The 17,350-nt window shown below is 50.1% G+C and overlaps 1 protein-coding gene across 2 annotated transcripts; it reads left to right on the top strand.

The window, feature by feature from the left end:
• The first annotated feature begins 4,650 nt into the window (after nucleotides 1–4,650).
• Nucleotides 4,651–16,676, top strand: SMARCB1 (SWI/SNF related BAF chromatin remodeling complex subunit B1). Of its 2 annotated transcripts, XM_084820006.1 has the most exons (10): nucleotides 4,651–4,807; nucleotides 5,024–5,135; nucleotides 5,334–5,363; nucleotides 8,556–8,685; nucleotides 9,019–9,156; nucleotides 10,291–10,418; nucleotides 12,402–12,568; nucleotides 14,462–14,652; nucleotides 14,951–15,082; nucleotides 16,366–16,676. In XM_084820006.1, exons 1-10 carry the CDS (start codon nucleotides 4,715–4,717, stop codon nucleotides 16,403–16,405), a joined length of 1,161 nt encoding a protein of 386 aa, XP_084676132.1. In that variant the 5' UTR covers nucleotides 4,651–4,714; the 3' UTR covers nucleotides 16,406–16,676. The 2 variants fall into 2 exon arrangements, with proteins under 2 accessions (XP_084676132.1, XP_084676133.1); XM_084820007.1 differs by lacking the exon at nucleotides 5,334–5,363.
• Nucleotides 16,677–17,350: the final 674 nt, after the last annotated feature.

The following is a 17,350-nucleotide window of genomic DNA, read 5'->3' as shown; positions in this document are numbered from 1 at the left end:
GCCAAGGCTAAGGGTCCTATCAGAAGACCCGGGCCTCCCCAACCCTAACCCTTAAACCTGAGGCTTAAACCTAACTGTCACTTGCAACTAAAACAGCCTCCAATCTACCCGGTACACTCCAAGACTTTCTGCAAGACTTCCTGGTGGCTCACTCAGTCTGTCTGGCCAAGCCAGTCTTTTCCAAGGCCCTGGTTCCTGCCTCAGGACCCAGGTCTCCCCAAGCCTAAACCTAATCTGAGGCTGAACTCTCACCCGCACTTGCAAATGAAAGAGCTCCCAAGCCACCCAATACACTCCAAGGCATTCTTATAATCCAAGACATTCATAAAGCCATCTTGGTGGCCCATTCAGTCTGTCTGGCCAAGCTAGGCTTTGCCGAAGTTCTGGTTCCTGTCAGAAGAGCCAGGCCTCCCCAACTCTAACCCTAACCTGAGCCTTAACCCTAACCCTCACTTGCAACTGAAACAACCACCAATCCACGCAGCAGAATCATAGAATAGTAGGGTTGGAAGGAGCCTACAAACCATCGAGTCCAACCCCCTGCAGGCTCAATGCAGGAATCCAAGTCAAAGCATCCCTGACAAGTGGCTGTCCAGCTTCATCTTGAATGCTCCAGTGTGGGAGGGCTCACTACCTCCCTAGGTTGTCTGGGAACTACAGACCAGTCAGTCTGACATCAATCCCTGGGAAAATTCTGGAGCAATCCATAAAGCAATCCATCTGGAAGCATCTTGAAAACAATGCAGTGATTACTCGAAGCCAACATGGATTTGTCAAGAACAAATCCTGCCGGCATTCCAGAGATAGTTAGTGGCCCTGGTAGCAAGGGAGTGCGGGAGGGGGGCTTCTTAGATGCTCGACGCAGATGCAAAGAGCCACGAGCGATGGAGGGCCCGGAAAGGAGGCGTAGTGCCTGTTTGGCGCACAAGCAACGGCCGCCTCCCATGGACCCAAGGGAAAGAGGGAGGATCTCTCCCTAGCCCATAAATTCTGGGTCTTCAAGTGATTCTCTTTCAAACGGGGATCAACTGCTTGCCTGAAGCTTAGGCCACGCTGCTGTTCCTTGCTTTAGCCGCTGGTGATTAGCATCTGAGTCATTAAGTTGTAATGGGATTAAAGCTTTGAAAAGAATTCCCTTTCGTCTGTGTCTTGAGTTGGCTATTGGAATCTACTGAGAGAGGCCCCCAAGGCGCTCCTGAGAATGGGGTAAAAAGGAGGAACCTGGGAACTACAGACCAGTCAGTCTGACATCAATCCCTGGGGAAATTCTGGAGCAGATGATAAAGCAATCCATCTGGAAGCACCTTGAAAACAATGCAGTGATTACTCGAAGCCAACATGGATTTGTCAAGAACAAATCCTGCCAGACGAATCTGATCTCATTTTTGGATCAAGTAACCTCCCTTGTGGACCGTGGGAAAGCTGTGGACATAATATCCCTCGACTTCAGCAAAGCTTTTGACAAAGTGCCCCATGATGTCCTGAGGAGCAAACTAGCTCACAGTGGGCGAGATGAAACAACGATCCGGTGGATCCACAGTTGGCTACAGAATCGGACTCAAAGAGTGCTTATCAATAGGACCTTCTCAAACTGGGGAGAGGTAATGTCCTGGGCCCAGTGCTCTTCAACACTTTTATGAATGACTTGGCGGAGGAGGTGCAGGGAATGCTTAGCAAATCTGCAGATAACACAAAATTGGGCGGGATAGCTAATACCTTAGAAGACAGAAACAAAATTCAAAGTGATCTTGAGGAGGCCACCCCAAATGACCCCTCCTCAAGAGGAGGCTGGACAGCCATCTGTCAGGGATGCTTTGACTTGATTCCTGCATTGAGCAGGGGGTTGGATTTGATGGCCTTGTAGGCCCCTTCCAACCTTACTATTCTATGATTCTAAGGCAATCCCTCAACATATCCTCTAGCAAATTTCCAAAGCTGCAGTGTTGAGAAAGATGACGCAGTTCTGCAATATAAGTGGCAATGCCCTCTCCAGGTTGCTGCATTTGTTTGTGAAATTTAAATCTCTACACAATAACTGAAGGATTTGTTGAGAAATGTATCTTCAATAATCCTAAAAGTTGCTCAAATGTCTTAGTTTTGAGTGAAGCTGGAGCAGTGAGGGATATTATTATGGCAAATGTCTGTGGCCCACAAACGGTTAAGAGCACAGCTTGCTTTTGTTTAGCATTGGCTATCTTATTTGCTTCCAGATAGAATGAAAGCCACTCTGCAAAAGAATCCCAGGAAGCAGGGTGATTAACATCAAACTCTTGAATATGTCCAAGAGCAGCCATTTTAATTCTCTTTCTTTAAAAACACACACACACACACAGGAGTTGCTCAGGCTCTTAAGTGGGCCTAGCTGACACCAGTTAGCTGTGTAAACGGATTCACAGTCCTCACAGCCTGTATAGCTCCAAGATCCCACCTTTGTCACCTCAAATTCTTGTACAGGTAGAGGGGATGACTGTAAGCCTCAAGCACAACTATGCTTTATTTATCACTTAGCAGAAGCTCCACCAACGGCTGCTACTCCCAACTCTGCAGGAGCTGCCAAGGTTCAAAACAATACTAAGTCACAGTACTTAGTCATCAGAATACATAACAGAAATAAAATATGAGTTTTAAATGATTACCTGAGGTAATTTAATAGATAAATAAGTAAATACGTGAATAACACCTTCTCGCATCGGTGCTTAACTTGCTTGTATGCTGATGCTTTGTCACTGGGGCTCCTCATGCCCAGAGAGCTGAAAACTTTCCCTGTTCCATCTGTCTTTGCAACAAACTTTGCAACCAGGGGTATTTGGCCTGCCTACCTAATCTTATCTCTATTGTTGCCCAGACATAAAGCAAGATTTTCCCTTGCTGTGAAGGGTTTAGATTTATAGTAAGTCTTCCTTCCAGCCTCCCAAGGATGCATTTCACAGCCATCTTAAGCCTCAAATTAGCATCTATTCTCTTTCATGCACAACTATGTAAAATATTTCCTTCATCATGACTGGGGAGAGGTCCCATGATGTCACAATTAGATGCTCAGATTCAGTGTCATCTTGCACTCCAATATAGCATTGCCTCTTTTTATGAAAACCAATACCAAGAATTCTGGTGAGCAATGTGGCAGGGGCCAATGGTATGCATAGGAATCCATATTGCGCAAACAGTCCGGAATGGCAATATCCAAGTGAGCAAAATGAGCCACAAATTGTTGTGGGGAAACAGCCCAGAATGGCAACTTCTGAGTGAATGAAATTACCCATTTAGCCTAACTGACTACACAGGGCTGTTGCAAGGACAAAACTGGAGGAAATCATTCTATTTCACCATGAGCTTCTTGCGGCTAGTTAGGCTGAGAGATGTGAATGGCTAAAGGTCAATGTAAGCTTCAGGAGCGAGTGGGACTCCCCCATCCTAGTCTGGTATTTTAAGCACTGAACCACACCACGCCTATGGGCTTCTGTTGGAAATAATCTTTGTGGATCTTCTCTCTGGATTATGTAGACCTTTCATGATGAACTGCATCAGTTCCACCTAGTAAAATGACAGTAGTGCATTTGATTAATTTCACACACTCAGAAGTTGCCATTCTGGGCTACTTCCCCATAACAGTTTGTGGCTCATTATGCTCACTTGGAAGTTGCCGTTCTGGACTGTTTTGCACAATATGGACTACAGCCTGGAACAGCTACTGACACATAGTTTCCGTTGAGGTTTTGGAGCTTATCAATCCCATCCAGTGATGCGTGGCTAGTGAGTTTGGTTGATTTTGCCCACTTGGAACTTGCCGTTCCAGCCTGTTTCATGCAATATGGACTATGGCCCGGAATGGCTATTGAAACGTGGTTTCTGTGGAAGTTTTGGAGCTTATTATATGAATCCCATCTAGTACTGTGTGACTGCCAATTTCGGTTGGTTTGGTTCACTCAGAAGTTGCTGTTTCGGGCTATTTTTCTTCCATATGGACTATGGCCCGGAACGGGTATTGGAACATAGTTTCGTGGACACTTTGCAGCTAACTGCATCCCTGCCATGGGGCTATGTGCGACTGGCGAGTCGGGCTGATCTGGCTCATTCGGAAGTGTCCGCTCCGGGCCGCTCCGTTCTGTATGTGTTCTGGGCATTATGGGGTTAACAGCAACGCGGCACCGCAAGGGCTTCGGTCCCGACCCATTGCTCTCCGGTGCTCCTACCCCGTGCCACTATTTTTGGCACACCTTTTAATATGAAGGGGCCGTTCCGGCCCATCCCGGCTTTTACGCCGTCCCAGAATCGGCCAGAAGGACGAAGCAGGCACGTTCCCAGGGCGGCTGCGAGCGTGACCAAGCCCAAAGCCACGTCCCGCGGGCGCGGGTCCACAGCGCCACCGCGGCCGGGCTCGCTCGCCAGAGCCGCGCGCCCAACTCGCTTTCTCTCGCCGCCCCCAAAAGAGGGCGCCAGAGGCGCCGGGAGGCCCCGCCCCCACGCGGGCGAGGAGGTCTGCGGGCCGCCCCTCCGTCGCGCCGCCCCAGGAAAGGCGCCTCGTGCGCACGCGCCGCTCTCGCCGGCGCCGCCCGCCGCCTGCCCTGCCGGGGGCGCGCCCGCTCTCCATCCGGGTCCGCTCGCCTTCGCCGGAGGGGCGCTGCGGCCGGCGCGCATGCGCGCCAGCCCCACAGGCTAGGCCGCGGCGTCCTCCCGTCGCTGCTGTGGCCCGGCGCGGCCCGGGCTCGCCTCCGCCATGATGATGATGGCGCTGAGCAAGACCTTTGGCCAGAAGCCCGTCAAGTTCCAGCTGGAAGAGGACGGCGAGTTCTACATGATCGGCTCCGAGGTGAGTGCGGGCCGCGGCGGGCTCCGCTCGGCCCGCGGGGCGCGGCCCGGGCCCGCCCTGCGCCCGCCCTCCGCCGCGCCTGGGCGCCGGAGGGAGCGCGGGCGGGCGGGCCACGGCGGATCCCGCCGGCCGGGCCCGGGCGGCCTCCCCGCCGGCCGCCCCGCGCCCTGCCCTGCCCTGCCCTGCCCTGCCGCTGACCGGGCGGTCGCCTTCCAGGTGGGCAACTACTTGCGCATGTTCCGCGGCTCGCTGTACAAGCGCTACCCGTCGCTCTGGAGGCGCCTGGCCACGGTGGAGGAGCGCAAGAAGATCGTCGCCTCGTCGCACGGTGAGCGCGCCGCGGGCGGGCGGAGGAGCGCCGCGCGCGCGGGGAGGCCGGGGCGGGCGCTCGGCCGAGGCCGCCGCGCGGAGCCCTCCCCCGCGCGGAGCCGCTCGCCCGGCGCGGCCCCGGCCCCGGCCCCGGCGCGGCCCTCGCCGCCCCGCCCGCCGCTGGCCTCTCACCGCGCCCTCTTTTCTCTCCTCGCAGAGTCCCAGCGGAGCCACAGCCCCAGGAGATGTAAGTCGCCCCGAAGGCACCGCTGTCGCCTGCCTGCTCGGCTCGGGGCCCGCTCCGCGGTGGGCAGCCTCGCCGGCCCGCCCCCGCCTGCCAGCCCCGCGCCCCCTGCGGGCGTCTTTGCCCTTTGTGCCCCCAGCTAAGGCCCCACATAAGGCCTCGTATTGTGCGGCGAACTTATGAAAGCGGCTGAGCGATGCTCTGCACGTTTACTCGGAAGTAAGACCCCCTCGTTTGGGACGCTTCTTCCCCGAAGAAGCGTGCACGGTGGGCCAGCCGTATGAGGGGACAGAGTAAAAGATAGTCCAGGTTGAAAGAGCAACAGGTGCAGGAGACGGGCCTCTAGGGGCCTCCGAACTCAGTCGGAAGTCCCCAGAGAAAGGCAAGCCGCAGTGCACAGCAAGGCCCCCTATGCCCCCCTCAGGCAGAAGGCAGCTTGCTTCAGGTGCAGAACTGCATCTTGGATTTGAGCGTTGTACGTGTCTCCGGTATACGTAAGCAGCATTCAGCAAAATTGTAGATTATAATAATCTTCGTACTACACACTGAGCAAAACCTTGTCTTACTCTGTCCAAGCAAGAATATTTTATAGGAGTTTTTCAGCATTCCCTAAAATGTTTAATTCCAAAATAGAAAGGGGGGGGGGAGACCTCTAAGTGTTTTTTAAATGTTTTCCTGAATTCTGTTTTGCCATTCAGGCTGTCACGCTCTGCCTGTGGAACAGGTAGCTAGTCATCCGGCATCCCTATAGGCAGCAGTCCTTTTCTACCACACACTGCTCACAAACATAATTTTTGATCACAACACGCAAAGTGTCCATACAACACAGCATCCAGGTAGCTCCTTTGCAGCGAGGAGCCTTCCTTGTGGGATGAGATCAGCACTAGCTGAAGGAAGAAAAACTTTCCAAGGAAGGAAAGGGAGGAAGCAGGACACGTAATGAGGGAAGCAACCACAGCAGCTTTCTGTAGTCCGGCAGACAGGGTAGGAGTTGGGAAGCAGGAGATCTGCGTTTAAGCCCTTGAGCGGGAATGAGGTCAGCTGCACCCCTCTCCCACCTTTTGTATGCCTGGCCAGCAGCAGCCATCTCAGGCCTACAAGAGAGGGGAGGACTTGAACTCACACTGCCAACATTGCAGAGTAGCTTCACAGCAGCAGGTAGCAATCAGACACATGGGGGGGGGGGGGGTTCTGCCAGAATCACTTGGGCTGCAGGAGTAGCCTTAGCCAGGTGGAACAGCTCAGTTTTCATACAAAAGGGGTCTCATGTTCAAATCCAGAGAAACCCTGCATTAGAAAATGTGTGGAGGGGCTCCCACAACCCTTAAGATCCGAGTTAATCAGGAGGAGCACTGCATGGGCCAACTGACCTTTTTGACCTTCCCCTCCTCTTGGCAACATATGACCCCATGATTTTGCCAGGTAGGCCAATCCTGCCAGATAGCATCACAGCGTGCTGCTCCTCCTCCCCTACTGACTGCCTCGTACACCATAGCTGCAGCACCCATCCCACCTGTCCGCCCTGAGAGGCTTTCCTCTCACTTCCTAGTAATAAAGAAACAACACCTGTGGCAACATTTGAGCCTTTATGGCACAGTATCAGGGATGGGATAGATCCTGCAAGTCAAAAGATGGATGTGTGGGCAGGCAGCAGGTATGGGGTCCCCCGTGGCTCCTTGTTAGGGACGCTGTACAGTTACAGGACCCTCCTGCGCCCTGGCTGTTGCATAGCTGCATGTCATGGAGTTTGCAGGGGAGAGGATCCTGCCTAGCACCAGTAGGTTGGCAGTCCCACAGAGGAACAGCTGAAAGTGTCCTAGTCAACACTGCTGCTCCTGGGGTAGGCCTGCATGGAACTGGGTGTGGGGAAACTCCTGTGTCTGTGGAGCATCAAAGGGAGCACGGTGATGAACAGCAGTCAGTTTGTGAGAGGAAGGACTCGGCGGTGCCCCCTGGGGGCTCGTCCAGCGCTCATGCCGTAGCCACCAGCCTTCATGGGGTGTGGAGGCTGCACTGACTGAGGCCGCAGTTCTGCTCCCTGCATCCAGGCTGCAAGGGAAAGGGGCTTGTGAGCCTTTGGCCAGCAGTGGCAATGGTTGGAGCACTGTGCCTGGCCACTGCCAGCAGAGAGCTTATTTGTATGTGGAGCGGGGTGAGTGTCTCCCCTGTGTGGCAGACGCTGCTCCCCACTGTTGGGGCTGCAGGGAAGAGCGAGGCAGCAATACAAGGCAGGCAAGATCCACTGGGGGCAGGGCGATGAGACACAGTTGCGGCACTTCGCGTGCCTGTGGCGGTGGGTGCTCCCTATGGTAGGAGTGGATTGGGGTTCCCGTTGGCTGTGGAATCCCGAGGTGAGGCACACCTGTAGGAGTCTAAGAAGAGAGGTGCAAGCTATGTGCCCAAGTTCCTATGAGTGTTCTGGAGACAGGCTGTTTTGGACAGAGTGCCCATTCTCCATGGTTCCCTTCACCAGAATTGACCCTTGTGAGCTCCCTGTGTGCTTGACTTGCGGCCAGAGTGATGCCACGCATCGTCATCAGTGTGCTTATAGTGCGCTGCTGTGCTGTGGTTGGAGGCATTGTCCAGCCATATCCTAGTACTCTGTGTGTGCGTGTATGGAAGGGGCAGGAGGAGGCAGTGATTTTTGATTAATTCCACTGAAATTCGTGGGGGGTTCCTTGTGCTGGTTCCTCGGTTGGTGTAAAGTCATGTAGCGGTGGAGGTGTCATCGTAGTGCAGAGGAGTATAGGATTTAGCATGTCTTTCTCCTCTGCCCCACTTCAGTATAGGCTTGACCCTTCAGCTAGCCGTAATTTCTTTGGATAACCCTTTTGCGCTCTGTATTATGGCCTTCCATGGGGTGGAGTGTTTATCAAAGAGAGAGGGGAATTGTTGAGGGTCAACCTGTGCCATATATGGCTTTCATTCCCCAAGCATCTGAAGAAGGAGATCTAGCCTCCATTTTGTGAAAGCCCCTTCTTTGAAACCACGGGCTGGGAGGAGAGAGGGGGACCTCCCTCTGTGTAGTGCATGGCCTTGCTTTCTAGCCATGTCCTCCCAGCTGAAGTGAGTGTGGGATGAGAAGTTCTGAGGATGAGGGAAGCTGCCTCTGCAGTCTCACTTGGCAGCAGACACCTGATTGATCCACAGTATTTTGCCTCTCTTCCTCCGCCCCCCTGCCCTTTCCTGTTCTAGATCACGGTTATACTACATTAGCCACTAGTGTGACTCTCTTGAAAGCCTCTGAAGTAGAAGAGATCTTGGATGGAAATGATGAGAAGTACAAAGCTGTCTCCATCAGCACAGAGCCCCCCACCTACCTTAGGTAATAAGAGGTTGCATTTCCTCCTTACTGGGAAAAGAAAAGCCAGACACACCAGCAAGAAGGGCCCTGTAAAGAAAGACAGACCTCCCTGTCCTTTGGGAGCGCTTTGGCATCATGAAGGTTTGGGGAGTTCTCTTTAGTTGACTTTTTGATATATTGGTTACACATCTTGTTTGTGATTTCTGGGTCACTGTATATTTGCAGGAAAAAATATAGATGAATAGCCCCGGCCTGTTTAAACCTTGCATTGATATTCTTTCACACACAGAAGAATGATACAAATGTGTAAGCCTTGCACATTGCTCCCTGTTCACAAGTGATCTCCTCTTCTAGAGAACAGAAGGCAAAAAGAAACAGCCAGTGGGTTCCAACCCTCCCAAATAGCTCCCATCATCTTGACGCTGTGCCATGTTCAACAACCATTAACAGAAACCGTATGGGCAGGGACAAAAAGAGAACCTTTCCACTCTGGTAAGTATGTCATTGGCTCTTGAGAAAGGTAGGGAGTTGTCAGAGGTAGGTATTGAGTATGTGAACCAGGGAGACGTAGGTGCAGATTTTTAGAAAATGTTACTAAATTTACACACAAAGGATTCAAAGAGGGAGGAGGGAGCATAAATACAAATGTCAACTTCAATGCATTACAAGTGTTAGGTGACAATAAAATATAATCTAAATTAACAAACACTACAAACCCAGTATCTATTATATTAATGTATAATGTATGAATAAAAACAAAAAAAGGGAAAAAAATCTATATATACAAAATTACAAAACGAACAGCTCAATAAATTGTAGAGTTGGAATGGGCCATTTTGGCCATTGAGCCCAACCCCCTGCTCAGTGCAGGAATCCAGTTTAAGGCATCCTTGATGGATGGCTGTCCAGTCTCTGTTTGAATACCTCCAGGCGACAGAGAGCATGCCACCTCCCTAGGCAGTTGCTTCCATTGTCTTGACTGCTCTGACCACTGGGAAGTTTTTTCTGATGTTCAACTGAAATCTGCCTTCCAGTTACTTAAGTTGTTATCTCAGACATACTTAGTATCAATTTTATCTATATCTTTGAGTTTCTGATAAAGATAAATTACAGATTTAGATAACCTACTTAAAGATCCAAGTCTGAAAACAAAAATGGAGTTTCAGAAGCTGCACAGGCATTGGGATCAAAAAGCTGAGATAACAAATGACTTTGGTGCAGACTGGGTTCCTTATCTACAAAACAGGGATAACTCTAGTCTCTTCTCCCCCCTGCCTCCCCCAGTATTGTAAGAATATGCACAATAATTTGTAGGATGTGACTGAGGTTCTTACTTTAAATCCCACCGTACTGTAAATGGGGACTGGGCAGCAGCCCCCTTTTGACTGCTTAACTTTGAAAAACCATTTGGGACTTGAACTTATCTAGGAAGTCCTGCTTTCTGCCTGGTAAACCTCCCCTCCCCAATGTGACAGGCAGTTCGCACATGCTCAAAGCCATTATTTTCTTTGATATCACATGTTCCAGCCCAGGCCTGTCTGTTCTGGTTATATCAGTCTCTGGGTCTGCGCTGAGCTGAGCATCTTTCCTGTCTAATTCAGTGGCTCTGTGTTTCTTGTATTTCAGCTTTGATGACCATGACCCAGCTGTGATCCATGAGAATGCCTCTCAGCCAGAAGTGCTGGTTCCAATCCGATTGGACATGGAAATAGATGGGCAGAAACTGAGAGATGCCTTTACATGGAATATGAATGGTGTGTAAAAGGGTGGGATGTGGATAATCCAATTATGTTGATGTCATTTCCTAATTTATTGCATTTCAGTTATTCTATTGAACTTCAAAAAAAATGGTACCCAAGCTTGAATTTTGTAACAGTAGTTAGTGAAAATGGCAATTTTACGGCATTATTTTCTGAATTTTCATGTGAGCCAGTTAATATGATGTGGATCGCGGTTACTTTCTGACAGTGGGCAAAAACACAGCTCCAGCTTGCAATGCCCACTTCCCCCTTTGGCTGTTACCATTCTGTTAGGTCTTTTTCATAATGTGCCCACTTTTGTTTCCATCTGTCTGCATCTAAGAAGTGGTTCATGTTAGGGCTGTTTGACCATATTCCCTCCCAGTGAGGCAGCTGTACATTTGAGTAGGTGCGCTTGAACTTGCAGCATATGTATTGGTTGCAATAAACTAATTCTGATCCAGTTGTGCCATAGAGGGTGTTTTTTTTTACATCTATGCTGTATACAGTATAGATGTAAAAACATTCTGCTTAAATACTAATCTGTAGGTTGTGCATGGTATGCCCTGAATGCAAAACGTCTTGGAAATTCTCAGATGTTTGTTGACAGCTGTAATAACTTCAACTCTTACAGATGGGCTTGAAAATGTTCTGCATTCTGAAGATGCTCAAATAGTAGTATGAATGAAATGCTGAATAATGCTACTGTGGATGAAACGCTCTATGTCCAACAGAGAGATCACTAACATTCAGAGGTTGCAGAAGTTGCTGGTGAGGCAGCAGATGTCAGGGTGGACACTGAGCCCATAGAATCCCAGAGTAGTTCTGATTCTGAGGAAGAGCAGTCGCTCCTGGGAGAGGAGCGCGCTCCTCTTTCCCAGGGCCCACAGCTGACGGAGATTCCTCCCACCAGCATTCCTAGATTAGAAAGCAGTCCAGGGAGTGACCGAGCACAGATAGCAGACTTGGTGGATGCGCGACGCAGACGTAGGGAGCGGCGCCAGATGGAGGGCGCGGAAAGGAGGCGTAGTGCCCGGTTGGCGCGCAAACAAAGGCTGCGCCCAGAGGATCCAAGGGAAAAGGGGAGGGACTCTCCCTAGTCCTTAAGTTCAGGGGTCTCCCAGTAATTCCCTTTCAAACGGGGACCAACTGTTTCAACTTAGGGCATAGGTACTCTGCTGCTCAGATCTAGTTGCTACCTGTAGAGTTGTTAAGTTGTAAAAGAAGAATAAAGCTTTGAAAGGAATCCCTTTGTCTGTGTCTGGACTTGGCTGCTGGATTAGACTGAGAGAGGCCTCCAAGGAGCCCTTGACAGCTTGGTCCCCGTTTGAAAGGGAATTACTGGCAGACCCCTGAACTTAAGGACTAGGGAGAGTCCCTCCCCTTTTCCCTTGGATCCTCTGGGCGCAGCCTTTGTTTGCGCGCCAACCGGGCACTACGCCTCCTTTCCGCGCCCTCCATCTGGCGCCGCTCTCTGCGTCTGCGTCGCGCATCCACCAAGTCTGCTATCTGCTCGGTCACTCCCTGGACTGCTTTCAAGTCTAGGAATGCTGGTGGGAGGAATCTCCACCAGCTGTGGGCCCTGGGAAAGCGGAGCGCGCTCCTCTCCCAGGAGCGACTGCTCTTCCTCAGAATAAGAACTACTCTGGGATTCTATGGGCTCAGTGTCCACCCTGACAGCAGTTCAAGGAGGAATTGAGCTGTGAGACTGACTGGTGCTCTTACTTACACCAGCCTCTTCTAGCATGGTTTTAACAGCATTCCTGCAGAAACATAAGCTGGCTTAATGCAATTGTATTTTGAAAAGTAAGCTGCATTCCTAAGCGCATTTACTTGGAAGTGGTAATCTATATGATGTATTTTCAAGTAAGTGTGTCTAGATTGTGTGTGTGCTTTGTTTTAGTAATTTCTGATGTTTGTAAATACACTTTCTGTTGCATAGTGTGTAATAACTAAACTGCAGCTCGGGTCATAATCTCCCACCTTTTTTGTCTTCAGAAAAACTAATGACTCCAGAAATGTTTTCAGAAATTCTCTGTGATGACCTGGATTTGAATCCCCTGACCTTTGTGCCTGCTATTGCATCAGCAATACGACAGCAAATTGAATCTTACCCTACAGACAGTATCCTGGAGGACCAGTCGGATCAGCGTGTCATTATTAAGGCAAGGAGAGCTGGCAGCAGTTGGGAAGGTTCTGCAGGTGACTCTCTCATGTGAAGGATGCGCAAGCTAGCCACAGCCATTTCCCCATGAAGTGCAGCATATTTTCCAGTTGGGAAAACTTAAGACAGGCAATAGTGGTCTTTGGTTCTGTTTCTCTTGCACCTTCCATGGTAGTTGATCCTCCATTTTCCTGCAGACCAGACACCCCCCCAGTCCTCCTTTCTTGGACTTTGCCTGGGATTTTAGATCTGGAGGTCTCTGCATTGTCCAATTCAATTCTCTGAGATGTGCATTCATTCCCCAGTGTGCCCTGGATGAAGAAACGGAGGGCTCTCCATTTCTTACACTGAAGGTTTGGATGCTTGCAAGAATCATAGAATAGTAGGGTTGGAAGGGGCCTACAAAGCCATCGAGTCCAACCCCCTGCTCAATACAGGAATCCAAGTCAGAGCATCCCCGACAGGTGGCTGTCCAGCCTCGTCTTGAAGGCCTCCAGTGTGGGAGAGCCCACCGCCTCCCTAGGGAATTGGTTCCATTGTATTGCTCTAACAGTCAGGAAGTTTCTCCTGATGTTCAGCCGGAATCTGGCTTCCTGTCACTTGAACCCATTCTTCCGTGTCCTGCACTCTGGGATGATCGAGAAGAGATTCTGGCCTTCCTCTCTGTGGTAACCTTTCAAGGACTTGAAGAGTGCTATCCTATCTCCCCTCAGTCTGCTCTTCTCAAGGCTAAACAGGCCCAGTTCTTTCAGTCTCTCCTCATAGGGCTTTGTTTCCAGTCCCCTGATCGTCTTTGTTGCCCTCCTCTGAACCCTCTCCAGTTTGTCTGCATCCTTCTTCAAGTGTTGTGCCCAGAACTGGACACAGTACTCCAGATGAGGCCTAACCAGTGCTGAATAGAGGGGAACTAGTACTTCCCGGGATTTGGAAGCCATGCTTCTATTAATGCAGCCCAAAAGAGCATTGGCCTTTTTTGCAGCCACATCCCATTGTTGGCTCATATTCAGCTTGTGATCAACAACAATTCCAAGATCCTTCTCGGTTGTAGTGTGGTTGAGCCACATATCCCCCATTTTGTAACTCTGCATTTGGTTTCTGTTTCCTAGGTACAGAACTTGGCATTTATCCCTATTAAATGTCATTCTGTTGTGTTCTGCCCAGCGCTCCAGTCTATCCAGATCACTTTGAATTTTGTTTCTGTCTTCCAGAGTATTAGCTGTCCTGTCCAATTTTGTGTCACCTGAAATTTGATCAGCATTCCCTGCACCTCCTCCTCCAAGTCATTAATACAAATGTTGAAGAGCACTGGGCCCAGGATTGAGCCCTGCGGTACCCCGCTCTTTACCTTGCCTCAGTTTGAGAAGGCCCCATTGATAAGCACTCTTTGAGTCCGATTCCGTAGCCAACTGTGGATCCACCGGATCGTTGTTTCATCTAGCCCACTTTGAGCTAGTTTGCTCATCAGGAGATCATGGGGCACTTTGTCCAAAGCTTTGCTGAAGTCGAGGGAGATGATGTCTACAGCATTCCGACAGTCCACAAGGGAGGTTACTTGTTCCAAAAATGAGATCAAATTCGTCTGGCAGGATTTGTTCTTGACGAATCCAAGTTGGCTTCGAGTCATCCCTGCATTGTTTTCAAGGTGCTTACAGATGGATGCAGATTCTTGCAGATTTCCCAGGTCTAAATTGCGTTTGAACGGTGCCTTGTGTAATTTAATTTGGGCTTCCTTGAATCACTCAGTAGCAAACTGTGTAGCATTTACAAATTCAGGATATGAAGGAAAATCAGTATCTTTTTTTTGTCATTATCCCACACAGAATGGGGGAAGGATTGGGCTTAAGTCTGTTGAAATACAAGCAGTGCAGAGCTCATTTGTGACATTTGCATCTAGCTCAACATCCATGTGGGGAACATCTCCCTTGTGGACCAGTTTGAGTGGGACATGTCTGAGAAGGAGAATTCCCCGGAGAAATTTGCCCTGAAGCTGTGCTCGGAGCTCGGGCTGGGCGGCGAGTTTGTCACAACCATTGCTTACAGCATCCGGGGGCAGCTGAGTTGGCATCAGAAGACGTACGCATTCAGGTGAGGGGCAGAGCGAGTGCTTCTGCGTGGTCCGAAACGGGGTGGGGGGGATCCTCGGACATACTGAGACTCCAGCTGCTGTGATGTGGGAGCTCTGCATCTTGATTTTTGGGAACTGACGGGTGTCTTCCGCAGTCTACTGCCTGCCTGGCCTTAGACCCGCTTCTGCTTGATGTGGTGGTCCAGGGTGAGTTGAAATGAAAGGATGTGATCCTGCACTCCAAGCTTTGGGGCTCAGGATGGTGTTCAGCCATGTTTCTCCTCTCCCCGCCCCTTGCCGTCCACCCTGCTCTTTTAGTGAGAACCCTCTGCCAACAGTGGAGATTGCCATTCGTAATACTGGGGATGCCGACCAGTGGTGCCCTCTGCTTGAAACCCTGACAGACGCAGAGATGGAGAAGAAAATCAGAGACCAAGACAGAAACACCAGGTGCCTATCCTTGTGGATTTTTTTCTACCCTGTTAGACATAACTGAAAATCTTAATCTTTCCAAATGCACCATTTGCTTACAAGATTTCACAATTGCTCACTGGAGGAATGAAGGTTTTTTTCTTTTTGTGCTCTGATACTGAAGTTCTTGATCTGTCACTCTGCAAGCATCATCTCACATTTTCAATGCAAGCAGCCTTTAGTGAAGCAGAACATCAGGCCTAATGGCTGAAAGCATAAAGTGCTCTGAGTAATCTATGAGGCTTTTTGGCATTGCACTCCCAGGTTTGGGCTATTTGAAATAGGAGTGATCAGGACCCAAACACTATCCTAGTTAACCTTCCTTCTGTTCTTGTTCCACATCTCATGAACACCCTGGCAGTTGCTATACAGAAACCAGAAGCAGTCTGTGTCTAGAGTGCTTCAAATCTAGGGGCATGCTTTACACGTTACATTTTATGAGCCTCGTGTGGCGCAGAGTGGTAGGCGGCAGTATTGCAACCAAAACTCTCCCCGTGACCTGAGTTTGATCCCAACGGAAGCTGGGTCCCAGGTAGCCGGCTCAGGTCGACTCAGCCCTCCATCTTTCCGAGGTCGGTAAAATGAGTACCTGGTTTGCTGGGGGAAAGGTAGTCACTGGGGAAGGCAATGGCAAACCACCCTGCTATAGTCTGCCATGAAAATGCCAGCATAACCAGGCGTCCCTCTAGGGGTCAGCAGTGACCCAGTGCTTGCACAGGAGGAACCTTTCCTTCAAAATGTTACTTGTATTTGCAAACCTGCAGTGTGTAAATACATTAAATGCGGGGTTCTGGTTGTGAGTATTGCACGTGCAACTTGCTGTCAATCAAGGCTGCCTGGTACAGCTCCCTGCCATGCCCTGGAGAGCTGTTTTTGCCCTTGCTGAATTGCTGTGCCAGGGCAAATCTATAGTACTTCCAGTTCAGTACCCCAGTTTTAGTCTGAATAGGGATCTTACCCAGCAGCTGGTAAACAGAGACGTGTGCTTACGTAGCCACAATAGGCATTTCCCTCCCTTGTCCTTTCTTAAAGCTGTTTATGCTCCCGGCCATCAGTTTTCCACGGCAGCAAAATCCACTTCTACATTGTCTGCAGTAGGAATTATCCTGAAAAAAAACTATTCTTTGTAAATTATCAGTGGATGACCCTGATACTGAAACTGGAGATTTTTTTGTGTTCACTCTGTCATAACTTCTTCCACCTGCCCCCCCCCCCCAAGTCTGTGAACTGCTTTTCATGCCCGTTTGTTGTTTCCCCTGCAGGCGCATGAGGCGTTTGGCCAACACAGCTCCAGCCTGGTAACCCTCCTGAAGTGGCAAGGCTGCTCAGTCTCCAGATTGTCTCCCTGAAGGACTGGGCAGGGCGCCAGCATTTGTCTTGCTTTATTTCCCCATCCTGGGACTGGCAGCACTTACCTTGGCTGGCTCAGCAGACCAGAGGGTTGGTGACATCCACTTCCTCGACCTTGTGCTACCTGTTGAACAAGGAGTCTAGTAAAGACATGTGGCAGCTGTCTTGAGCCCTTAACACTCCCCACTCAGGACAACTTTTTAAATAAAAGAAACAAGTAATATTTTTGGTTTCCATCAAGTATCTCTGGTATGCATTTCCAGTTTCATTTCTCTTGCCAGTGAGAATTGCTTCCTTTACACACACACACACACACCCAGCACAGCCGTGGTTTCTTTCTCCTTGTGCATGCAGGGCAGTGGCGTTCCATCCATCCATGCAGGGAGTGCTATTAGGGGGATACTGTTACTTTCTTGCAAGGATGGATGCAACTGCTGGATCTTCTACCACTACCTAAAACCAAGGAACCAAATTGCTTCTGTTTTCCTATAATGGAACTGTTGGGGGAAATCCCCTTAGTCTTGTTGTAGAACTGGATTAGAGCTGCTCTGACAAGTTGTGCACTATTCCTACAGGGAAGTCACTCTTGACTTTCCTACACTGGACTGCTGTGATGAGTTAGCAGAATGAGCCAGATTTGGGTTTTGCTGAATTTGTGTCTTTCAAGCAACAGCAGGAATGCCTGGGCTGAACCCTTGGCCACGTCTACAGCTGCCTCAGCCTGGTCCCATATCATGTGCTAAGAAAACTCCCGAGTCCGACGGGAAGGATGCTGGAACACACCACTGAAGCATTGTGGTTTGCAGTGCAGGAAGCAGCCATCCGATTAACTTCCCCTCCCTTCGTAAGAAAGTAAGTATGAAGGCTCTGTGCTGGCTTTTCTTGGTTCTAGTGGTT

This window comes from Heloderma suspectum, chromosome 13 (assembly GCF_057233095.1).
Source record: "Heloderma suspectum isolate Gila_16-S chromosome 13, 16-S_ref, whole genome shotgun sequence".
Lineage (NCBI taxonomy): Eukaryota > Metazoa > Chordata > Lepidosauria > Squamata > Helodermatidae > Heloderma > Heloderma suspectum.
Note: the sequence above shows the minus strand (reverse complement) of the source record. Positions and strands in the feature narration are given on the sequence as shown.